Source organism: Temnothorax nylanderi, unplaced genomic scaffold, assembly GCF_030848795.1.
Source record: "Temnothorax nylanderi isolate EJ_2023f unplaced genomic scaffold, tnyl_v1.0 TNYL_tig0034_pilon, whole genome shotgun sequence".
Taxonomy (NCBI): Eukaryota; Metazoa; Arthropoda; class Insecta; order Hymenoptera; family Formicidae; genus Temnothorax; species Temnothorax nylanderi.
This window is the reverse complement of record NW_027249096.1, coordinates 230,838-257,201: the sequence shown is the minus strand read 5'-3', so window position 1 is coordinate 257,201 and position 26,364 is coordinate 230,838. Positions and strand designations below refer to the sequence as shown.

Below are 26,364 nucleotides of genomic sequence, written 5' to 3'. Positions count from 1 at the left end.
GGATTTCATCTCGAAGAAATTGCCTCGATCATTACGATAAATCCGCCACTACGAGAACCCATTTGTTGGATGAAACGCGTCGAAAATAAAATAAAATTTCATTCTGTTTAAACAATACATATATTTTTTATTAAATATAATAAGAAAATGATTTTTGTATCCGATTACGTTATTATGAGTTGCCTCGAATGCATATATTTGACACAGCCGAAAGCCGCCTAACAATTAAAAGCTGGTCGTTTATAATGGAATTATTAATAGCAGCGGCAACCGATGCTCTAATCTCCTTAGCATTCATGGACTATTAGCTCAGACGAGCCACTTAACGCGACAGACGGCCCGTTCGCATCTGTTACCGGAAACAGGTCGCATTATTTACTGTTTTATGATACCTGGGAAACCCGCAGCGGGTTAATTAAATGGAAAAACATCGTTCTCCTTCCGTTGCTTTCCGCTGTCTATCGAGCGTCATTATAACTCGGGCAGCTTCGTCGGCCTATTGCCACCGCGTTCCGTTCACGTTTCGTGCTCGTCGGCGATTTCCTCGTTACGCACGTTAAATATATACGCGCTTAATTTCGGAAGATTTCTTTTTTTTTTTGTTCGTTCGCGTGGCGGCAAATTTAGTGGAACGCGAGACGAGTCACGCCGCGCGGCCGGCCGCCCTTTGTGCGTTACGCGCGGTGCGTTATCTCGCGCGATGCTGCGGTAATAAAGGTATGAGAACACGCACGTGGCACGCATAACTCATCGCCGCTTGGGATCGCCGCGATGGCACCCGAATGTTTCGAGCATTAGCCGGCACATCCACGGAAACAGACGCCGCGTCAGCGTGGCAACAGAACATCTTACGATCTTTCTGTAAAATTCTATGAAATTCGTTTTCACCGTTGTTTTCTTGCAATAATAAATTCATACAACTATATAATCTTATCTCTAAAGCATTTAAAAAATTTAGATGCAGACAAAGAAATATTAAGTACGCTGTCATCAGGTGAAACAAAGGTAAACATTTTCCAACGTCTATTATGCGTCTTTTTATTAAAAAAAACTATAAATTAACTGAATGAATTAAATTCATTGCACTTTTATATAAATTTTTCAATATTTATATATACATTTATTTATTTATTTAATTTATTAATGCTAAAAACAGTGAAATCTATACGAAGATGTACCCCTTCGATGAACAAGTGAGATGTACGCAAGCATAACGTTTTCCTAGTCATTCGTACGCTACACTTCACCGTGCCGTTTGTATTGTCGTATCGTGATTTCGAGCGAATCGTCACTCGAAACGCGGGGAGGCTGCTCGTAGGCGTCCAAGTGAGCCCGGCGAGTGAGCGGCGGGTCCATTATTGTCCGGCGCTTAATCTGTTTGTTGTATACCGCCGGCGGGCTGCTAAGTGGTATCCCATTCTATGGTATCCCTAACGTTGTATATAGAGCCAGCGTGCGACGAGGGGGAGGGAATTCCCCTTGCGAACGCGACACATGTTGTTACATCATGTCGCCCATTGTCGTCGCGGCGCAACCCCAGCGCTCCGCTGTGAGTCGGGACGATTTCGGTTGGTGAGAGATGAGCACAGAGAGCATCATGGGGAGCTCTAATCGCGTACCACTTGACACTCAGCGGCCAGGACCTCTCTTTAACCGCGTGTGGTCTCCGCCACCCAGCCGCTGGCTCGCGTCGCGACGTGTAAACGTATTATTTTTAATGTCCTACCGGTACGATGCACATTTTGCGGCTTGATGACATCTCGAATAAAGCTGCCTAAGATGAATATGCTACTGCATGTGCGCGTAATGGATGTGTGCAGAAATATCTTGCATTTTTCCTCTATAAATACAATAATTACGCAAATCATATAAATATTTTTTAAAAAGAAGAATAGAAGATTGATAGGTATAGTAAGAATTAATAATATATATATAGTTATTAGAAATTTATATAAATTTTTTAAATATAAAATGTTATTTTATCAGCAAAATATAAATTTATACGTAGCTATCAATTTTTCTTCCTTTTTTTATGCCTTCGTGTATAGGAATATTATTACAACATTCTATATAGTTTGTTAAAAACTACTTAATGATTCTGTTGAACAGAAGTAAATGATAAGATTTACATTTTGTTAAAGAATCGTCAAGTAAATATTTCGATTAACGCGATCGCAACAAAGAGGCGTTGCGTTGGAGAACAATACATCGTATGCCACATGCACGAGGGTTAAACAACGATGAATGAGCCTATCTAATCCTTGACAAGATTTAATGCGGAGTACGTGATATATCTGTATTGCTGCCGCAGGTATCCAAATAATGGATTCTGAGGCGCGATGCGGCCCTTATCAATCTCGAGCAGTGTTTGCGGAGAGCTTGCGCAGATCGCTCCAGGGGTTGGCTTTGTGCATTCGCACCCGGGCTGGTTTCCAACCTTGCGCGTTACGTTCACCGTACACAAGATCACCGCGTGACTCTTGACACATTCGCTTCGGGTGATTTTTACTCGAAAAATATTAAAATTCGGGCATTTTCCAAAGTCTTGTGTGAAAAATTATTAAAATTAAAAGAGAAACTGAAACTCATCAAAATCTGAAACTCATAATTTTATTGAATTAAATTCGTTTCCACACATAATTTAATTTCTTTTAAGGCAATGGTAATCCGTAAAACATTATCCGAGATGTAACGGTACTTGACAGGATTTTCGTAATCAATAGGAATATCAGAAAACTCATTTTCAGATAAGTGATGACTTTCCATGTTTATCTTTTGATTTTAGGAAATATAACACAATTTATCTTCTTAAAAAGGGCATGTCATCGATACTCGAATCTATCGAAATATTGTTGTCGCTTTTCCGCGATGCGGATTGGTTCTCTTGTTGCACTTATTTCATGAGCGGCTATCATGGCATATTTTGACAGTTGTGTGGTTAATAGTATAATAGTAACAGTAAAATATTAAAGTTAAATAGCGCGCGCATAGCGCGCGCCTGTAATGTCTATAGTCTCACAAAAAGAAGATCGAATACTAAATCGGGATCTCTATCTGTTTTGAATAAAGAACAAATATCATTTGTCATTAAATTAAAAAAATGACGAAAAATGAAAAAAGAAAAATAAATATGAATATATATTCACCTAGGACCAGTTAGATAGAAAAGAAGAAGATTATTAGACTCTACTTTTTCTATAGATAACGTCAATATAAATTTGGTTGGGCTTCTTATATAGAAAACTCTAGTACTCACAAGTACTCAAAAATGCTTTATTGACTATATTCTTACACGGTTTGCGGCATAAGTGCATAATGTGACATATCTCGTCACTCGAAGTCAATGTCAAGCATGAAAGAACGATACATCCCATTTCCTGAAGTGATCGAATGTGTTAAGATTGTGAAAAAAAAATAGAAAAATTAATATATTATATACTTATGCTTATTGCTTATTGAAAAATAATTGCTTGCTATAAATATATTGTTTTTCTTTTATTATAATCGTAAAATATTTTAAACCCATGGTGTGTTAACACGCACCCCCAGTTTTCATCGGCAACTGTTTCGGGCTTTTATTACAAGTCAATATGACATTTATGATCCCCAGAGATTCGAAGCTTACAATCTACAATTTTGACATGCGTACGGGATGTCATCGTTACGTTTAACATATGTCCAACAATTCAAAACATGCTTTAACATCTTTTTTTTTTTCGTTAATAAAGTTGACTTATTTCTCGTATGTTCGACATCGAAGAATCATCATCGTGCAGGGAATTTATTTTGATGATTTGCTGTGATAACGCTCTTGTAGAATGTAGATAATTAAGAATTCTAATCGACTCGACTATCATCATCATGACAATACGACCATTGATTTTGGTCAGGTTATCGTCAAGATATTTTAGACCATGGATTTTGGTCTTTCTAAATTAATATAATTTTGATGCTTATATATAAGCATCCTATTTAAATAATTTAAGTTATTGCGAAAAATATTACTTCAGCCAGGGTACGAACCTGGAACCTCCCCCATTCCGTATAGGGTGTCGTGCCAGTTCGACCACTGAAGCATTTGGTAATATTTATCGCAATAAATTATCCTGACTGAGGTAATATTTTTTGCAATAAATTAAATTATTTAAATAGGATGCTTATATATAAGCATCAAAATTACATTAATTTAGAAAGACCAAAACCCATGGTCCGAAATATCTGATGATAATCTGACCAAAATCAATGGTCGTATTGTCATAACGATAATAGCTAGTCAAGTCGATTAGAATTCTTAATTGTTTATTAGTTTCTAGCGAAGTAAATGTTTCTTACTCGGTTCTTGTAGATGTTACGAAATACAATATCATAAAATATAGAACAACATAGAATGTTAGATTTGGATACTGCATTAATTTCCGTATTATACTAGCGATCTATTCTTTACTGATGATTATTGGTTTATTAATTGAAACAATTGCACTCATTATAGGATTAAAATTGTACATGAAATATACGAATGTTTTCTATTTCGGCTTGTTAAAATTTAATGGCTGTCTAGTTAAGGAATTTTAATATTTATTTCTTTTTTTTTATTTGTCTAATTATATAGTTTCTGTGTGTGTATAGTATATACACGTGTATAATTCTCGTATTCATCGGAATTCATCCGCCATTGCTATAAAATTGATTATGCTATAAAGGTGTTTGCGAAATGTACATTTAATTATGGTCACAACTTGAGACTGATCAAACTTTTGAAGAATAGTAAAATAATTCTACATGTATAAACATGATGCTAAGGTGTTTTCGAGTATCGGTGTCACCTTTGATAAGTTCGACAACGTTTCTGGTTACGCTTACGTTTACGATACTCGCGTTTTTATCGCGAAAGATGGCCCTAACAAACGACGAAGACCAACAGATAAGATCTTATTGGCATTTCTGACCGCAGACCTCTCGAGCGTAATCAGCTGAATGGATCATTTTGGCGGAATTATTTCGAGGATAATTTCATTCGCCGCGCGTAAGGACATCGCGGCGGCACGATACGTCCTCATTAAGAGGCAAAAATTGAAGGCCTCGTTAGATGCCGGGGTGGTAAATCCGGGATCCCTCACTTTGTCTCTCTTCTTTCTTATCCCGTGTATACGCCGGAGATCCTTTTTTCCCTTCCACCCTGCGCGCACTCTCTCTCTCTCGCCGAACCTCGTTCTTTTTGTTCTCCACCTCTCCCTCTTTCGCCAACGAGTTGTTCACGACTCGTTCGAGAGCGCAAGTCCGCGAGGTCCTGGGATCGATTCTCGGCTCAGCAGGAGGCTCCTCCTACCATGACGGCCATCTTGCAACCGGCACTAGTCTCACTATATCACATCACACTTCACTGCACCGCGGTTGCATTCTTATATTCAGCCATGCGCTCGTACCCTCGGACCATTCCGCCTTGGACCCCAATGGGCATTTTCCTCGCGATGTCGGGAAACGCTCACTTAATTGTCATTGCGAAAGGTGTCTCGCGCTCGTAGCGATAAATAATTAATCACGAGGCAGAATAAACATTTTTTAAATCTAGCCACTTATATAAAAATGACAATAGATAAGACAGTAGCAACTAAGATCACCCGAAGGACATCTTTTAAAATATGTCAGTTAATTCTTTTTTCTAATTATAAACGAATGAAATCGTATATTACAAAATATTCATGTCATAGATATATGTATTATTTAACAATTGTCTGATTCTTTTAAAATGATTAATAAAAGGAGGGTGTATATAATTTTTGTTCCAGGTACTGAAGTACTGCGACCACTTGCACGGAAAATGGTACTTCTCCGAGGTCCGCGCGATCTTCTCGCGGCGTTATCTGCTGCAAAATGTGGCCATCGAGATCTTCCTCGCCAGCAGAAGTAAGTGCCGGCAATTCCTCTTGTTTTGTTCGTCCTCAATCAGTGCGCCGCTCTCGGACGAGAGCGCGCTCAGCGCATTCTGTTTCTTGTCGACTCCCCGAGTCCCTTTCGCGTTATTTCGCGCGATGCGATCTAATCCGGCGAACGAACGGCGCGACGGAATTCCGAACTCGCCGCAAGGTGTTGCGCGCCGCGCGTTGGTTTTTACACAATAAATATCTCGCCCGCATTACGGTATGTCTCTTTCCAAAATCAATTTATTATTCAATCCCGCGGGCACACCTGCCGCCGTTACTGCACTTTATCCCGCAGCGTCACGTCGCAATCGTAACTTAACTTTCCGCAAGCACGGTGGCGTCATTTTTTAATCGAGAATCAATGTAAAACCGCCGCGCCGCATTGATAAAATTACATCGATTTCGCATTAATTGAATGTTAAATAGTTGAAATCGAAATTTTATATATTAATAGATTCTCATCGCGCTCGCATAATTACTGATAATGACGTTTAACGATTATTCGTCCTTTGTTCAATCCGTGGCGGTTTGCCGTGTCCTATAACAAACCGCGCGAGAGAATTATTTATACCTGCGCCTCACAGTCCACTATCCCGCTGATTATTTCTCCGGGGCGCAGATAAATTCCCAAGGCGTTCCCCGATTCTAATCTGATCCTGACTTTCGATGCGTCGCGTCTCGTGAGGAGACGGTTAGCGGTGGAATGTCATCCCTGCGAGGTGCCTTCGCCGTTCATTAAAAAATCACTGGAAACGCGCGTTCGTTAACCGAAAAACGCCGGGGAACACGCACGGATCGCGTCTCTCCTCTCGCGATAAATCGTCGAACAATAAAAACCGAGGATGAGTTACTTTATAACGGGGCCGCGGCGTAACTTTCGCTCACCGGGGCCGTATATGCTTTACGTTACGGTTGTCCAAAATTACGTGAAGGGACCTCCACGTTATGGAACGTAGCAGTCCTGCGAGACGGCTCTCTTACGATTACCGCCTTTCGACATGTTACCTTGTGTTTGCTCGCGTAATTTACGCTGTTATCGGACATTGCCGCGAATAAGGGCGGTTTCTGCAACAAAGTGATTGCTGAAGACATCTGCTTGTGTCACTACCGGCGTGCGAATGTTAATAATTAGAAGATTAACGCGTACCAGCATAAATTTAAAAAAAAGTGCGGAGCAGCTGGAGAGAATATATGCTACCTCATACGTAATAAATATACATGTGCATAATAAATAATGTTATAGAAACCAAACGCGTGCGCGCATTGATTAAGAATATCGATTTACATTGCTTGGGAAGATATTTATACGACATTTATTGAAATTATGAGAATATACTATTTGTTTAGAGAAAAGAGAAAAATCGATTTTAAAATATATGCGCATATATAGGAATATTCGCTATATTTTATTCGTATATAAGTATATAGTATATACGTATATAAGTAAAACGATTGAATTTTTTTTCTCTTAATTAAGATTACACGAGCATTTTGCTTTCGTGTACAGATAGTTCGGTAAATTACTAAGAAGTATTTATGGTAACCATCTCTTCGCACGCTACCCTTTGAACTCTCAGGGGGAACGTCGCGGGGACACACTCTGAACGATTGGGTCTCTCTCTCGCTTTCTATCATTTCGCGAGAATAAGCTAATCGATTTTAAAATCTACAAATTTATCACAAGCCTAGTCATTGTATAATAAATTGGATACAATTATACTTATTAATTTATCATCACGATATCTGATATCTTGCTAATATTAGCATAATGATTAAATAGCGATATTCTTGCGGTATTTAAAGGCAATGTTACCGCTTTATCTTTGCCACAATGTCTTCATTAAACCGTAACCCTTATCGATATTCTCATATGTAAATACATGTCTGAAATTGAAGAATTAGATTTCTAAAACCGGAAGAAGTCCTATCTCTCTCGTTCATCATCCGAATGATTGACGTCGACGTATCCTTGAAATCGGACTCGCTTATAATTCACGCTTTAACACCTTTTTGCCCGCAGCTTCGATCTTGTTTGCGTTCTCGGACCAGGCGACAGTGAAAAAGATGATCAAGGCGCTACCGCGAGTCGGTGTTGGCATCAAGTACGGGATACCCCAAACTAGGTAAGCGATAACCAGCCCAGAGGAAGGAAGCGCTTCTGTCGTTCCACGGAAAGATCTAAGGATCTCGGAATCTACTTCCAAACATGCTCGTCGCATTCCCTCGTTTCTTTGTCCTTTTCGGTCAAACGATTCCAGGGACGGATTCGAAGCGTTTCTTTCTACAGATATTTATCATTTTCAGCGTATATTCCAACTGTAGGAGCACAAATGAATAAAAATGAAAGTATATTTTAATTAGTCACTATCAGTAAATCAAATGGAGAAAGAAGATGAGATAAAGAATATTTTTGGATAATGATTTAGCGTCGAGTTGATTCTTGAAAGCGATAATAGATATCAGTTACATCGCGATTAAGTGATAACATTGAAAATTATATCGATACACAAGTGTTCTTTTACAACACATTTTAATTACTTATGTTTGTTCTACTATTTTCATCATACTTCAAAAAGATATCTTTTATTCAACTTATTAATAACTTATATTATTTTTTATTTAATTGGTATTTTTGGTAAGAAATGACGTATTATTTATTAGACGCATATATGTATATTATTGTTTTATTATCTTATATATTATTGTAGATGTCACTGAATTCTAAATTGAAGATATATTAAACAATGAAATTTTGTACATAGCAAAGTTTTTATTAGTTTATAATATATTGCCAACATATTATTTTATTATTTTATCTTAACTCTTCAAGCTTTCCTTATAAGATAAGTATTTATGACATCTGAAAGAACGAAAGTATACAATATGAACGAACGTAGGAAAGACAGCAAAGACGCAACATTCGTCCCTGCATAAAGTTCTATGTCTTTCTCGTATTGTGGTATCGTAAGGACCAAAGAGAGAGATTCTCGCAGGATACGAGAAGTCTCCCATAGGTCGGCAAGAGTCGGCGGCAAGAACAGAGGTTCGCGTATATCCGCGCTTCTCGACCCATCCATTACAACGTTCCTATATACGAGATAGCCGGCGAGAAGGATACATCGGCCATAAATATACGACGGCAAACTCTGACGTTTCTCTCTCCGACTGATCTGAGAAGAGAGAAAATTCCTTTCGGCTAACCGAAATAATTCGTTTGGTATATATAAAATGCGAATTCGCGTTGTGACGTATGAAGAAACATATTCATTGACGAGAAAAATTCCTTAATTAATGTTTAATTAGCGTATCGCATTATTCTCGAAGATACATTACTATTATTGTTTGGTGAATTTTAAACAAATTGCATTTTAATATAATCTCAATGAGCTCGTTTAGACAGATTTTTTATCGCAACTTTAATTATATTGAGGTATGCAATATTAAAAATGTAAATGTCGGAAATGTTAATTTTTTTTATTCACCAAAAATATCTTTCATTAAAATTTGATGTAATGAACATGATGCATTCTACATGTTTCCATAATATTAGTTTAATATGAATTGTTTATTATTGTAAATGGCAATGTATTTAAAGAAGATCCGCGAAATCAACTTTAATAGTTTCGCAGAATCATTGAATATTGAATATAAATGTTGACACGCTAACTAGTTAAATATAATATAGTTATCTCTTACGCCAATGTCTTCAATTGCAATACATTTTTTAATTAGCAGAGGATATATATAGATATATAATTGTATAGATTTACAAAAAATATTTTACATAGAAATATCAAGGATATAACTCCGTAAGACTCGCGCGCGTGTTTGTATCTAAATTTATTAATAATAATTAGGCGTTTTTTTTAGCATATCAGTTACATGTTAATTTACATCTACCGACCTTGCCGTGAATATTAATCTGCTCCGCAGGTAACATGAATAGAATATAACTTTAAAATCGTGTTCTGATCGCATGCACGACTTAAATATGTATGTATATATGACAGTATATATATGTATATATATCATATTTTACGCACATTTATTTTAATTATACATTCATAAATCGTTGAGGAATCTAACAAACAATACATACAAATTTTCATACGAGAGTGTGATTACGTTTCGACGTTTTATGCTTTTGAGAAATGCAGTCGGCATTTTGCCGGTCGCCGATCGTTCTGGAAGTTTTCATGCTCGCATGAAATTTACGCGAGATGAATCCAAGGATTGAATTTATGCGTCCGGTCGTCGTCGTGTACCCTCCTTCAACATCTGAAGGACGAATGCCCGTTAAAGTCTCTCGTATAAATCCTAAATCAGCGATGTTCGCATTCATAAAGACGCACAACGGGCTTTATGGCGCGAACGCAAAGTGCCGGGATGAGCGCGTCTTGACGTAATTGCTCTTGTGAATTGAGCCCGACCGCCGTCTTAATTGCGTATCAAAGCCGATGTACCGCTCGTTTGATTCGGCAATTAAAGCGCGCTGCGCGATGCCGAGAAGTGACACGTCCGCGCAATGTGGCCCACAATCTGGCACGCAATTTACCGTTTTGGCGGCGAACCATAAGTCGTCCAGGCTTGTTTCGATTATGGACACTTCATTGTCGGCGCGTGTAGCTTCAATGCATTTAAGCATAATGCATATGGATATTCTTATTTCCATATACCTACGCGATCCTTCATACTTCGGTTTAACGAGCAGAGATATGGACGTTTTAAATACTCGTAGAAAAAATAGGTTAAGGTAAAATTTTATATTGATACATAAAGTCGTTAATAATATCGTTGACAACCGAGGAACGTTGTAGTCACCGTCATGCAAAAATCGAGCAACCAGAACTGTTTCTTCGACTCACGTTAGGTATTAACTGATTGGAGTAAATTAATCGGAGAACGTATACGATTTGCCGAAAAGTTGTGTTACTTTGTTTTTTATTATGTTACATTTCATATATTAATGTATTTTAATTTGAATATGCTATATATACACAGAAAAAAAGAAGTATTAAATCAACACTAATATACTTGTATATGCGCAAGAATATACAATAATCTTGAAATGAGATTATATTGCGTTAAACGAAGAAAATTTGCTTGAATGAAGTCATTTATATAGTTAAACAAAGTTTTATATAGTTCAATCAAGAAAAAAAAATTAAAATAAAAAGTCAAAATTCTTATAAGAAGATTATAGATTGTTTTACATATATACTAGTAACTAGTATATAAGTTTCGATTTGACACTTTTTTTTCTGTGTAGATACTGTAATTGGTAAACTTCATCTATTTTACAGACGGGCATCGTTGATGTCACCGCGACAGTTGATGAGAAGCTCTAACATGACTCAAAAGTGGCAGCGTCGGGAGATATCCAATTTCGAGTATCTGATGTTTCTGAATACAATCGCTGGTAAGTACCTTTACTTTAAGATAAATGTAAAACGCGATCGAAATCGACCGGCGCGGCGGTCGGTCGATTTTGACCTGTGTATCGATTAGAGAAAGGAGCGCGCGAATAGCGAAGACGCCGGGGCTTTTTTATAGGCGCACACGGGCGGATGGAGTCTGTCGCGGCGCATTAGGGATGTTCTCAATCAGCCCTGTGTTCCGTTAGCTACCCCATGCGAGTAATCCCAACCTTGTGGAACCCGGTAATCCTCTCCCGAGGGACTCACCACCACCCCTCTGCCGCCTCGCGTGGCTGAGGGCGAAATGGAGGCGCGTCTTTGTTTCTCTTCGGTTTAATATCGGCTCCCTCGCGCGCGTTCATCGAACCAAATCACGAAACTCGAGACACCGCGCCCGCCTCGTGCGCTTTTTAACGAGACAGTTCGGACGCCTCTTGACGAGTCACGACGGAATCCAACCGGGCGCATCGTATCCCGATCACCTTGCTGCAGCCCTTTCATCGAAGCGTATTCTTCTCCACGGACAACATTTACGCGAGATTTAATGATACTTACACGCAAAGCGTGCTCGCTCATTGTGCTTTTATTATCGTGCGCGCACGGTAGAACCAATTTATCTTTAATTTCACGGAAGAGAGGATTCAACGGGCACCATTTGTCTTCGATATTACACGCGCAGGAAGCCTATGGAAGAAACAAACGTATCATCAAACGATTCTCTTCACTTGCCGCGAGGTTCATCGACTCCCCAAGAGTGATCGATCTCTCGCTGCCCTCCTCTCCCCACAGGCCAAGTTCCTCCGATGATAATCGCCGGCGCGCACGATAGTGTTGCGGGCGGCACGCCGATCGTCGTCGCGGCCAATATTAACCGGCCGATCGGCCGCAATTCTTGTAAACGAGTCGGTTATATAGGGGCGCACGCTCAAACTCGTCGTAAGTTATACCGCCCGCGTGGGATTTATGCGCACCCACGCCCGCGGTCGATCGGCCAGCTCGGCTTAATGACGGCGATGAGCACGGACGCGTAATTATTCGCATTTCGGCGCAGTCCGCCGCGATGCCCGGGGGTGGCCGCAGCCGCGTATTTACGAGGGTTATATATTAATTGCTCGAATAAATAGCCGTGGGTACCGGGGGCCGCGGCTCTAACGTCGAGAGCAGCGAGAATCATTGGAATCGGAGAGAGAAGGAGAATCGATACGAAAACGAACCGGTCCGCACCACGCCGCGCCGTATCGTGCCGCGCCGCGCCGCGCCGGTCCACGCTCCCGCATACGATCAGGATTTTATTTGCTCTCCGCGCGTCGGTTTATTAAAAATTAATGACAGCGAATCCAATGTAAATACGATAGCCCGCACCGGCGCGGCGGCAGCGAACCGACCGCGCGTGTACAGGGCGAATCGCGAAGAGCGATCGTCCGAGACGGCGACGATCGATAAATGCTCCTTGGGGAATGTCGCGCGTTTCTTGAATATCGGATATTCACCTTCACATCCACATTCGCACTCATAGTCACATTTTGTCGCTGTCTCCGTATTGTTTCCCGCGGAAAATGATTTGCAACACTTTATGGACCACCCTGTGCAAAATGCGTAGCAGTTCGTAGCCTGCGGCGTGCCGATTGCAACGCAATCTGATCTTAACTCTTCTCAGTATAATTGCTTTGGTCACATCCCGCGGATATCGCGATAATTCAAATCTATTTATATACTTTGCAATCATATTTCGCATATCAGCTTATTTGTGCTTGATAAAAAAGAGAAACACATAACATTCACTACTTAAATATTTATTAAAGTGGATGAAAAATGTGGAGCATAAATATTACGCGGAATATAATGTAATGTACGATGGGCATACGCACACGCGCGCAAAAGAGTATTGATGCACGAGTATCTCCATATATCTGTCGCGTTTATTTCTCAAAATGTATAATGCAGTTCGTTTTATATATACGCCGAACCACGGACCTTTCATCCCAGGTAGTTGCCAACAGGTCGTCGCCTTCGTTTTCGATCGTATCTAGGCTGGTCCTGCTTCGCAGTGAATTATTGCCGAGGACGGCAGCGACAACGCGATAAAGCGACCGGCCGACCGATCCATTCGTACACAGAACGACTATAATCACGATACACAAACGTAGTGTAAACATCGTTTTACCTCAACCGAAATAAATACTCGACGTCCTAATTTTACGACTCTCTCAATTATCATTAAATTACGCATTATGTTAAATTTCGAAAAACCGGATTTAGGGGGTAAGACGATACTTTGCACGCGCGTTCCTTCGACTCTTATATGCGCGCGATGCTCCCGTTGTACGCCGCAAATTATTACGATCCGTAAACTTTTTTTCCGAATATTGTTCGTATCTCTTCTGGAACGGGGATAAAATTCGGGGAGAGGAAAGCAAGGATTAAGGTCTGATGTCTCCCTAAGACGAGAGAAACGAGCGGACACGGTGAATACGTGTGTGCGTTTGTGTCACGGACATTCCGCTGTCGAGGCGCGTTCCCCGAGCGTTCACTCACGCCGACGCTACCATTAATAATCACTTTGATGCATAACGCGGCCTCGCTATTATTTACGCACAGCCGTCGCTCGCGCGGCGTCCACGATTTACGGTCGTATTGTAGCGACGGTGGGACTTGTGCAGCGGCCGACGCGGTTACAACTTTTGCCGTTGCATCGCCTTTTTTCGTTGAAGGAATTAAGTATTCGGCGAACTTCTTAGAGACGCGGTCTCACAGCCTATCTCGTCGAAATGCGCTCTAATAAAGGGATGTATTCGCGATAATAATTAACATTTTGACTGCCAAAACTGATTTTAATATTGAGTTCTGAGAGAACCAGAATCGAGAAGTAAATACTGTTGATAAAATGTGCAGTCATATTATAAAATAAACCATACCAAAAAAATTAATAAATATGAAAAATTTATATGTTAAATATTATATACGTTATTTTTATTTTATATTATTATATATTTAATAATATAATTTCAGATGAAATAAATAAAGCTGTCACTTACAAACCGAAATAATAAATATTTTTATTATTGAAACATATATAAGCAGAAAAATACAAAATGAATAATTCTATTCTTAATAAATCTATATATAGTGTATTATTTTAATATCTTTCTGTTCTTTTTTGCGGAAACTAACGCATCACTCAAATACGGACGACATGACAGTCGAAGTGATAACGAGCAGTTAAATATTTTTTTTAAATATCGAAATCGCATATCGGTGTTTTAAACTTCTACTATGTTGTATATCACTATTTTGCGTTTGTTAAACGATGCATTGCACTTGCAGATTTAGCACAAGTCGATTGCTTCGGCGAGTTTAACTATCTAATCGCTTCCGTTGCGCGTTATCACGCGAGTGGGAACATTTCGCGTGCTATGACGCCGAATACGGCCGCGAAAGAAAACGAAGTAACCGGAGCGAGGGAGGACGCGCGGTGACACACACGTGTATCCGTCACGAGGGCGCCGAGTGACAAACTCGCTGACGTGCTTTAATTAGCGACAGGGAAAGAGATTAGAACTCAGCCTTGGGACCGCGCTGCCGTCACTAATGCATTTCGGGATGGGATTCCATAGGGGGGGGGGGGGGGGGGGGGGAGGGGGGAGGGGGGCACGAGTAAGACCTCTGGGAGTGACAATTTCAGGAGCGATTAGCCGTCACGCTCTGAGTTATGCGCTTACTAAACGGCGCGCCGCGCCCCATTGAGCCGCATGGCGCGTTTTTCGTAAAAATAGAATCACGAGCCGCGGCGCGGTCTCGTGGCCGCTTTCGTCGCCCTTAGCTAACAGCGGGGGTGCGAGATAGACAGGAGTGACCGTGGCTGAGACGCTGGGTCAGGACGAGGAAAAAAGTAAGTCGGCGATTATCCGCATTAAAAACCAAACTGCGATCTTCCCTTTCTATTCTCGGCAGTACGTACGAGGAATTTAATTTAAATACTTATACCACCCGTTCCGAGACTTCCTCTGTCTTTTTTTTTGCGTCGGATACCGAGCGATGATTTAAGGTCATATAAGAGAAAAAAGAGATACATACGTGGCCTTAACTTAAAAGACTCCGTTAGGTATTAGTATCATCAGCATCAAAATTTATCGACGATGCGGAACATGATAAATCAATCAAGAAATAAAATGTTCTTGGTTCTGAAGGAAGTAAATTTGTATCTTTTCAGGCCGCACGTACAATGATTTGAACCAGTATCCTGTATTTCCTTGGGTGTTAACAAACTACGAGACGAAGGAACTCGATCTCAGTTTACCGAGCAATTATCGAGATTTGTCCAAGGTATAAACTTAGCGAAATATTGTAATGAGAGGCATATTCTGTTCATTTCATTCTCTTCATATAAGTCATATTTGATGATATCGAATTTTTCGAGATATTGCAGCAAAATTTTTAAAATAAACAATTAAAGAATATTTATGTATTTTACAGCCAATTGGCGCACTGAATCCAAACAGAAGAGCTTACTTCGAGGAGCGCTTCCAGAGCTGGGAACACGACACTATACCGCCTTTCCATTACGGCACGCATTATTCTACGGCAGCCTTCATTTTAAATTGGATGATACGCGTGGTAAGTCTCTTGTTATTTTGTAAAAATAGCATGCTCAATAGTAGGTATTTAACTTTGTTTCGATCGTCCATTTACAGCTAAAAAGCACAGATAGCATATCTTTATAACAATTATCATTTAAATACGATAAAAATGGAAAATTTATTAATCTGCATTTATCTACGTTTATTTTTTACAAACGTATTTGTTAAATAAAAATATTAATTAGCCGTCCGCTCATTTCCTTTGTCGAGATTCGAGTGAAATCGAAGTTTAACGTAGGATATAAAATCGGGTCTTTATTCGTATAATGGACGTATAATTAGCTTCCAATCGCTGATTTTTAGTCTTTCCACTTACGGAGCGTGTCCAGTCTGCACCATAAATTTAAACGACACTTTTAGTACTGCGTGCACGCTAATTTGGGGGCGTCGGAACGCCCTCGTGCCAACGACGCCCGCCTTCTCGTTAAATATACACATTTGTTTTCTGCTGCATTTCCTCGTTCACTTGAAATTCAGGGCCTAACTGGAATAAACGTCTTCATCTCCCTCTTTCTTTCTTTCTTTGTTTTTTTTTTTTTTCAGACTAAAGTAGATAATATAATTTATATAGAAACTTTATTTCACTGTAGGTATATGTTATATCTTTGTTGATTGTAACTTAATCTACCGGCAGTTTGTCAATCATTGTTGTAATTCCAGTGATATTACCATTGAATTTATGTAATTGGTCTTAAAGAATATTTAAATGAATCTAAAACGTGTTTGAAGTATTCGTATTATTTGGGCATATTTAAATTCAAAACAACGACATAACGCACCTAATTGTTTATTCGCCGTACAACGCACTTGCACGATAAAATATTGCATCATAAACAATTTATTGGTCTATAACCGCTTGCCCCGCCGCGGCCGTTTCGTCCGTTCAAGATGCGTTAACGATCCGTTTATAGCATTATCTCGGAGTTCTGCCATAAAGAAATAGTTTTAGGCCTGGTAGGTATGCAACGAGGATCGCGTTCCCAATAGAATGCAAAAATCGGGTTTACGCCCTTATGTACACTCGCATTCGTGCCGCGGCACGAAAGTGCATCGATTATGTGTGTGGCCTCTCGCTTTGCATTCGTTCGCCTGTCAACGGAACGGATGACTGACCGAGAGACGAGAGGAGCCTCGCAAGAAACCGCGCGCACAAAGGACCGCCTATAAAGTGTCCCTAAGTGGCGGTTTAGAGTCGAGCCGCATTTTTTTTTCTCCGCCCCAACTCACACTCGTCTCCACGTCTCATCCCTATTGACATTCTGCGGGATTTATGTTGCTCCCGTTGCGAAAGGGCCCAACTGGTTGCCTTAAAATGGTTTCTACAAATAAATTATCCTTACAGGAACCGATGACTACTATGTTCCTGGCGTTACAAGGCGGCAAATTCGATCATCCTAACAGACTGTTTTCATCCATCGCGCTCTCGTGGAAGAATTGCCAACGCGATACATCCGACGTGAAGGTTCGTTGCATTTAATTAAGATACTCATAAAATTTACATTCCCGCCACGCCTCGGTGAATATCCATTGTTATCATTGTTACTGCATAAATTTTCGATCGTATACGTCGCTTGATATACTAAAGATCGACGGAGCTATAAATTCGCTTTCTCATTAACAGGAGCTGATTCCGGAATTCTTCTTTTTGCCGGAAATGTTAGTGAACAGCAATCGCTACCGTTTGGGTAGGCAAGAGGATGGTAGCGCGGTCGGCGATGTTGAATTACCACCTTGGGCTTCGTCTCCCGAAGAGTTTATACGTATAAATCGAATGGTACGGGATTAACTTTTTAAGAATCAACGTTAAGACTTAACATAAGCTTTAAGTTAAAAAAACATTAACATCTACATGCAATAAACACACAAACATGTTTTACAATAAATTTTTTTATTAAATTGTATTTATTTTAGGCACTCGAGTCCGAATTTGTGTCTTGTCAATTACATCAATGGATCGACCTGATATTCGGTTATAAACAGAAAGGTAAGAACAACTTTAAAACAAATTACGATAATTTATAGAATTTATCATAAATTATGGATATTAAAAACGTGAATATAAGGCATATAATTTATTCTTAAATATATATTAAATCCATCATATTCGGTATCACGGAGAAATAAAATCTCCGTGATTTTGTCTAAAATGATAAGGTCTTATTGAGATATATCTACATCAATCGCAAAATCATTCATGGCGTTCGGTTCGAGCGATAACTCATAAATTAAATCAATAAATGTTCGCACAATGGCAGGCGCCACTTGCGAGCGCCCAAGGTTGCGCCTTGGGTGTTGGGACAGAGGCGTAGTCGAGTCAAATTAGATTTCCACCGATGTTAATTGCTGATGGCGCCTCTATATCCGGCGCTTCCCCGAAGATGCTGCCTCGGCATCGGGCGCGAGGGAGCGAGGGAAGATGACTGGCGTACGAAAGCGCGCGTATGGAAGGAATTAGTTTTTAGTTAGCTTCCTCTTTCTTGGTCCCTGTCCCGGCCAATTAGGCACGTGTGCCGAGTGCGACAATGCGTCCCACCCGTAATATGCAACACGTTTACGTTACGCAGCCGGTAGCACGAAAGTGGAGCCAACCGGAAATACCGAGCACAAGCAATCGTCGAGAGCTCTCTCAGAATCGTTTTCGAAGAATGCACTTTGTCGCGCAGCATGCAGGATCGTAAAATTGTAGCAGAGGGTAACGCGTTAAAGATCTTTGTGTAAAGTTTCGATTACTTTGTTTCTCTCGCAGGCCCGGAAGCCGTACGTGCAACCAACGTTTTCTATTATTTAACGTACGAGGGTAGCGTGGAATTGGACACGATCACCGATCCCATGATGAGGGAAGCTATAGAGAATCAAATTAAAAATTTCGGACAAACGCCGTCGCAACTTTTGATGGAGCCGCATCCTCCGAGAAGTTCAGCGATGCATTTGGTGAGATTATCTCGACATATACATGGAAAGGTAATTTTACATGCGGTCGTAAAAAAGATTGAGAATATTTTCTTTCAGTCACCAATGATGTTCTCGAGCATTCCGGATGATGTGTGCATGACCATCAAGTTCCCGTCTAACTCGCCGATCTGTCACATCTCGGCTAACACTTATCCTCAACTGCCACTGCCATCGGTTGTGACGGTAACTACCGGACAGCAGTTCGCTGTTAATCGGTGGAATACCAATTATGCAGGTAAAGTAATTTTCTACACGCACTACTTGTACTTAAGTTTATCCTCACTACTTCGCAGTTATCGCAATTTAAACCCTTTTGCAGCCTCCGTGCAATCTCCGAGTTATGCAGATACACCTCAGGCGCAGGCTGCCAATCAGCCATTGTCCATGGATCCTGTTCTTTGTAAGTATATACACATACACGTACAGGTGAAGTAACATTTTTCAAGATGATGTCTTATTGTGCATACCAATAAACAATACTGTGCCGTTATATTTTTAGCTCAAGCGGCAAATAGCTCGAATCCAACGTTACAACGTCGACATCTAGGCGACAATTTTAGCCAAAAGCTCAAGATTCGTAGCAATTGCTTTGTTACCACTGTGGATAGCCGATTCTTGGTGGCCTGCGGATTTTGGGACAATAGTTTCCGCGTCTTTTCCACCGAAACAGGTGAGTCTTAATATATTTCACAATCGATCGCACTATAACGCGATAAATAGATAGTTAATAGATAAGTAATTGTTAGTTTACATGTTTCTTCACATGGTAAAACTCTATTAAAGAAAAAATTATTATTTGCAGCAAAAATCGTCCAGATAGTGTTCGGTCATTACGGAGTTGTTACTTGCTTATCGCGCAGCGAGTGCAACATTACTTCCGATTGTTACATCGCGTCCGGAAGTGCTGACTGCACTGTTCTCCTCTGGCATTGGAACGCAAGGACACAGACTATCGTCGGTGAGGGTGAAGCACCGGCGCCACGTGCCACCCTTACAGGTCACGAACAGCCTGTGACGGCCGTCGTCATATCCGCCGAATTGGGTTTGGTTGTCTCGGGATCGCATTGTACGTATTACAAGTTGAAAAAAGAATTAATCCTAAGAAAAAGTATAAAAAGATACTTTTATTTGATTGACTAATGCTTTAATTGATTTTTTTACTCTGTAATTATTGTGTAATAATTATAGATATACTGATATATTGAATTTAGAACGTTTGATCTTGAGATAATTTGATTGATTTTTAATATTACGAATACTTCGATACAGACGGCCCAGTACTCGTCCATACTACTTTCGGCGATCTCCTAAGATCGCTCGAAGCACCGAACGGATTTTCGTCTCCCGAGAACATCGCTATGTCCCGCGAGGGCGTCATCGTGGTAAATTACGAACGTGGGCACATAGCGGCCTTCACCATAAACGGAAAACGCCTTCGTCACGAGTCTCACAATGATAATTTACAGGTACTTAACTTTCGCGATTAAATTTAATTTTTTGATAATTTATATACGATTATATTCGTAATATCGTTGTTTATTTCTAGTGTTTACTATTGAGCAGAGACGGCGAATACTTAATGACTGGGGGTGATAAGGGTATCGTAGAAGTTTGGCGAACTTTCAACCTTGCTCTACTTTATGCATTTCCTGCATGCGAAAGCAGCGTGCGTTCCCTCGCACTTGCTCATGATCAAAAGTAAGTAAACTCGACATATGAATTAAAAAAAAATTTTTTTTAGATCTTTAATACGATGACACAACGTTCACATAGTTTCTGCTTTAAATTTATATTGTTCTATAATATGCAAGGTTGGATAATAACTGGTTAATTAATTAAAAGTTAAATAAAAAAGTTAAAAGTTAATCATTTTTAACTTAGCTTATAATTAGTTAATTTAAAGTGAGTTAATTTTTAATTTAACTAATTTTTAAACACATAAACTTATTGACTTTTCCTATATTAAAAATTATTTTCATCTCTGAACGCCAATATTTTTTTTCTATGAAATCTAGAACATTGGACAATTAGTTTAGAAAAAGCTCAATGTGATTGTGATGAGTGCGACATTTGCAGTGCCTAAGGATGATAATATAAAAAAACTAAATTTCTTTGTTATTTTATATAAATTTAATTACAAATAAAATATTAAAATGATCCATATTATAATTATTTTGTTATTTAGAGTAATCAAATTTTAAAAAATTACGACATTCTTATTTAATGTAAATAATGCTTTTAAAAATTAACTTATAATTTAACTCAAGGTAATTTAGTGCAATTTTTAACTGAGTTAGTTTTTTGTTCATGCAAATTAACGTAATTAAATTAATTTTATAAGCCATTAACTTTAACTTAACTTATAATTAATTACAAACAAAAAAAATTAACTTACCTAACCCTGATAATATGAAGAGTACAAATTACTACAAATATATTCTGTTCTTTACAGGTTTCTTCTAGCTGGTCTGGCAAATGGGTCCATTGTGATATTCCACATCGACTTTAACAGATGGCATCACGAATTCCAGCAGCGTTACTGAAATTACGACTTCCTCTTCGCCTAAGAAGGCACACGAAGAAAAGCGCACCCCATAAGACAAACTCCTGCGCTTAACTTTCCAACTAGTACGACAATTTCGAATTTACATGTAATTCTCGGACAAATGACGCTTTGTTTGTTCGATTTCCCGTGGAACATTCACGAGTCTGTCATTTCACGAATGTACGGGGGAGCTATATATTATTTGCGCGATACATTTGTACGGGCCAGCTTCTCGTCAGACTATCCTTAGATTCGCCGCAATTTATGATACGCAAAGTATATTCTATCAGTCGTTTCGGATTAGATGTAATGAGCGGCAATGAAACACGAACGTGGTGCACTGCGAATTTTAAACGTTTAGCAATAAAACTCGCTTTCTTGGCTGCGTGCAGTGCTTCCGTGGAGGAGGAGGTCGACCGGAGCGTGATACAGAGGGCGAGGTGCAATCAGAGTTCCGGCCGTTTATCCCGCGTAATTGCCGAGTGGACGTCAAACCACGTCGCAAAGTTTGTAAAAAAAAACACGAAAGCGTACCGCTCGAAACGCTAGTCAATTAACGAAGACTCGGATCTACTTACGTTCGCGAGTGTTCGCGCGATTTCTTCTCGCGGCGTGGAGAAAAGAGGGTACGCTATACCGGGGAAAAAATATGACGACCGCCGACACGAAGAGCGAAAACCGCGTTAGAGACGAGAGACGGCGGAGCCTGAACATACGTTATTTTTATGCCTGGAACTGCACGTGGATTTGGCCCACGACATTCTAGCGTTAAATGTCCAATTGTAAATACGGATATGTAATTCTTCACGTTATACATATATACATACACACGTGCATACACGCGCGCTTGATTCCAATATATTAGAGGGGGCGAGGAGGCGATAGGCGTGTATTATCGCGAGAGGTTTGCATTGTATTCTTCTCAGGCGTATTAATGTCGCTCACGTCGAACTTTTTGGCTAAGCACCTTGTACGTTCAGTTCGGACTACACGCATGCGAACGCACCGCGTATCACTGGTATCAGCGGTGCCGGTAGATGTTTTGCGGATAAATACGTTTTCGCTAATCATTCTCCCGGCCGCGGTATCAACCTCCCTACCCCCCGCCGCCGCCGCCGCCGCCGCAACACTTTCTACACCCTGATGTTCGCGTCCTTCGAAAGAGATCCTAATTTTTATCAAAGCCGTCCAGCTTAACTTTTGCGAGGATATTTCTTAGTATTTTCGCACGCGACGTATACTAATCAGCAAAGCAAATTATTTAGGCTAAAGTAACATCCCGAATTCATCCTTAACATTCCGCGACTTGTCGAGGATCGCGTTTGTGTGTGAATGCGTCGTCCCTAGGATGACTCGAGTGACGAGATAAAGTAGGATATACGAGAGACGAGAGAAAGAGAGAGAGTGTGTGTGTGAAATGTGAGAGCGAGAGAATGAAGAGAAAAACAAAGCGGACATACACCTTAACATCCAACAACGATGGGGAAGAAGATGCTTGATCGCGCATAAGCGATTAGAATTACTAGCTTGATTTTTTCGTTCGTACGTCATCGTAGAACATGTGATAGTCTTGTAGTGTTACTACAGAGCATTGTCATTCTGAGCCTTGTGTATTTCACGAGCTAGTCGTAGACACAGGACGCCGCATAAGTATAGCCTTCAGTTATTCGTACGTATTTCCGGACGTAGTGTATTGCCGTCAACTTGGTTTTAATCATGTGTAACACAAGTAATTACTTAATCTATCTAAGGAGACAGAGAGACGAGGAGAATCGTTTTGTTGTCGTTGCTTCGTAGCCGACGATGATAGATGTATTTCCAAGGTTGCCACGACAGTTGTCGCAAAATCTTCGTGTACGAAAGAATGACGGGAGGTGCGAGGGTGCGGGGATTCTCTTGTGTGCGAAAGAACGCGGGAAGAAAGTGAGAGAATACACATAAATATAATTTATTCTCGAATTTCTCAGTTGACCGTTACATTTGCTTTGCTTAAAGCGAAACAAACGAAATTTTCAATTCTCGCAAAGTATGTCAGTTAGTTGTTAGTGACGGATTAGCTAAAAAGTGATTTGAAAGAAACTCCGGAATATTAATACAAGGGTAGTTTTCGAAATCTTCAAAGCGTATAGCCTTAATAATTTAAATAAATTTCCATATTTTTAATGTGTAAACGATTTTATTGATTAGTATTGTTCAGTGGTAGGTGCGATGGCAAGGAATAGATTTCCCCGCACCTCGATATACGTGTTCTAGTCAAGAATTACCGTCGAATCGCTGTCGTGAAATCACCTGCGATCCTCAGCATTTAGGTATCGATACACTTAAAAAGATATGCCGTACTGTTTACGTGTAGTTGTATAAAAGTAAAGGCATAGCGCCGTCGTTCTAGCGATCAATCACCTTGGGCTTGCGAAATCACGGTAGCGTTACGGTCGTAATATCGATTCTTGCTGTGCAACCGGACGATCAGATGGGCGAGCCGCGCAAATTGATCGCCGGTAAACAATTTTTAAATGTATAGGAGAATGTTACGTGTGAAACGTGTTAATAATGGTGTATTTGCCACTCGTTATGGGCGTGCTTCTGCATCGTTCGTGTCGTTTTGTTCGCGCGGAAGAATGAGGGCGTGAATGAGAGAGGAGGGATGACGAAGAGGGTGAGGGATGGACACGGGTGAGATGCCGAAGGGTTGAGGGTTGTGTCTGGATGCTTTCAACAATATCGCTAATTTTCTTACGTACGGAAACGAATTTTTATGTCACGCGTGTAAATGTTTACGTGTGTGTTCTCGATGTATAGGCGCACCTATCGATGAACTTTATTTTCGCTACGCTGAGAAATACGGGAAAGAGAAAACGGGGGAAAAAAAAGAGAGGCACACGACATTCCATCTGCATTTCCTGCTTCTAGCCGATTTATAATTGCGTTCGTTCATCTATCTGGAGCCGAAGGAGGAAGATAAAATTGGCAAATCGCTCCTTGTTCATAAAAATAGTCAAATTAAAGAGAGAGATGTAGTTAAATTGCGAGATAACGGGGACAATTTCGACGACGCGTGGTAGCGAATATAATGACGTGTATTCGGCACGCATCTTCGCAATTATTTAATAAGCGCGAAGGCAGCGTAATGGATGAGAATGCATCGAGGTGACGAGAGGTCGCGCAAGAGAAGAGTTTTTATATTTGTTTATAGATGTGTGAGAATGTGCTGCACTCTTTAAGCAAGTTGTTAGTGAATTCCCTCCATATTGCTAATATACATAAAGGAAGTTAACTCAGATCGATTTCTGTCCGTACTTGAACATTCAGTACATGAAAAAAAAAATAATGCTACTATTTTAAATAACGCTAAGTACAATGCTACGAGAGTTTGCCTATATTATTATTACGATTACGATTTATTGTCGTCATTATTATTAATATTCTTATTATTACACGATTGTGGCTACATTAACGTACTTAATATTGACGGCTACCTATAGGAGAATAGATTTGTATATTCGTCGGATAAGGCCCTTAATGTTTGCGTGTTAAGTAATAATTTTACTTATCGACATTACGATTACGAGGCGAAGAAACGTAACGAGAACTGTGTAAAGTTTTATCCGGTTCACCCATGCCGCGAGCTGCCCGTAGAGAAATAACTTACATCTATAGACTAATCGATGCGTCTGTAATGTTTATAAGCGTAATCACGGGCGGGACAGGAGAGAAACAACGCTGCAAAACACACGCGGATATAACACTCAAGCGCTTACTCATTAGGCTCACGTTTATCTACTTAAAGACACCTGGTTTAAAGTTTCTTAAAAGTTATATTGTAAGAACGACGCGGGAGAGAGAGAGAGAGAGAGAGAGAAAGAGAGAAAGAGTCAACGTAAGAGCTGAGAAGTTCAAACGGAACGTGAATCGACGTCTCGATTCGTAACAAAAGAGAGTCGCGGCCAATCGAAAGCTTTCGTCGACGCGTATGATCAGTTTTTTTACATCACATACGAAAGTCAATATACAACGTAGCCGTAAAGTTGGAGCAGAGCCTCGATCGCGCGGATTCAAAGAGGGCTCGTCGAGCATCAATTTGCACCAATGTTTTATAAGCACCGACTCGGCTTTTTTTTCTCCTACCTCGATCTGACGCGACCCAATCTGACACTTAACGTGCGCGGATCACGGTCGAGCTCTTCCAATTTACGGATCACCGTTAACCGCGCAATTACATCTCATCGAGGATCGAGCCTCCCACCGACTACGGGCGTCTTCGGTGAACATCTTTTCATGAATTGAAGATTGACGCGCGCGCGCGCGCGCGCGAGAGAGAGAGAGAGAGAGAGTATGACCAAACGATTGTGTTCCGCGAACAAAATGTAGTTAGTGGCCTAATTGTTTTGCCGGCGGTGTGTGAAAAGCGCGTCCGTGACGGTCTGACGCTCGATCGGTGGATGTAGGATGATTGGGCGCATCGTCGAAAAGAGAGTCTCGACGACACTTGTCTCATATTGATTTCCGACGAAGCCAAAACCGTAATCACGGGCACCTCGTCGTTGACAGGAGATACGCGGTACAGATTAATTCCCGCCACTTTTAAGGAGTACTACTAGGTAGAAAAGTACTTAAGTCGTTGCTACATACCAGTATATATAAGCTCTATCGCTTATTTTATACTTAGAAGTATTGTAATGTTCGATTAGAGGTAAACATAATGGGAAAGTTGTATCTTAGCATAAGGTAGAATAATCTGTAAAGATAAGTAGTCAAATAAATGAAAAGTACATTTGATGTTGCAGACGATCTTTTTTTTTTTCTTTGTAGCTTCAACTGATATAAACTCGATGTATTTTAAGTGATATTATACAAAATATATTAAAATTGAGCAATTAGGTGGAATTAAAACG

The 26,364-nt window shown here is 40.2% G+C and overlaps 1 protein-coding gene across 12 annotated transcripts in view; it reads left to right on the top strand.

The window, feature by feature from the left end:
• Rg (A kinase anchor protein rugose) overlaps positions 1 to 26,248 on the top strand; it is a 303,530-nt gene extending 277,282 nt beyond the window's left edge. For 8 of the 12 annotated variants that reach the window (XM_071703158.1, XM_071703153.1, XM_071703159.1 and 5 more), the window contains 15 exons: positions 5,787 to 5,904; positions 7,942 to 8,044; positions 11,225 to 11,340; positions 15,549 to 15,661; positions 15,812 to 15,952; positions 17,318 to 17,437; positions 17,597 to 17,749; positions 17,887 to 17,959; positions 18,722 to 19,162; positions 19,247 to 19,327; positions 19,427 to 19,597; positions 19,730 to 19,993; positions 20,197 to 20,393; positions 20,474 to 20,625; positions 21,380 to 26,248. In XM_071703158.1, coding sequence (XP_071559259.1) covers positions 5,787 to 5,904; positions 7,942 to 8,044; positions 11,225 to 11,340; positions 15,549 to 15,661; positions 15,812 to 15,952; positions 17,318 to 17,437; positions 17,597 to 17,749; positions 17,887 to 17,959; positions 18,722 to 19,162; positions 19,247 to 19,327; positions 19,427 to 19,597; positions 19,730 to 19,993; positions 20,197 to 20,393; positions 20,474 to 20,625; positions 21,380 to 21,470 — 2,334 coding nt within the window. In that variant the 3' untranslated portion in view covers positions 21,471 to 26,248. The remainder of the gene's footprint in view (positions 1 to 5,786; positions 5,905 to 7,941; positions 8,045 to 11,224; positions 11,341 to 15,548; positions 15,662 to 15,811; positions 15,953 to 17,317; positions 17,438 to 17,596; positions 17,750 to 17,886; positions 17,960 to 18,721; positions 19,163 to 19,246; positions 19,328 to 19,426; positions 19,598 to 19,729; positions 19,994 to 20,196; positions 20,394 to 20,473; positions 20,626 to 21,379) is intronic. The other 4 variants (XM_071703160.1, XM_071703161.1, XM_071703157.1 and 1 more) reach the window with 1 other exon arrangement.
• The last annotated feature ends 116 nt before the right edge of the window (positions 26,249 to 26,364 follow it).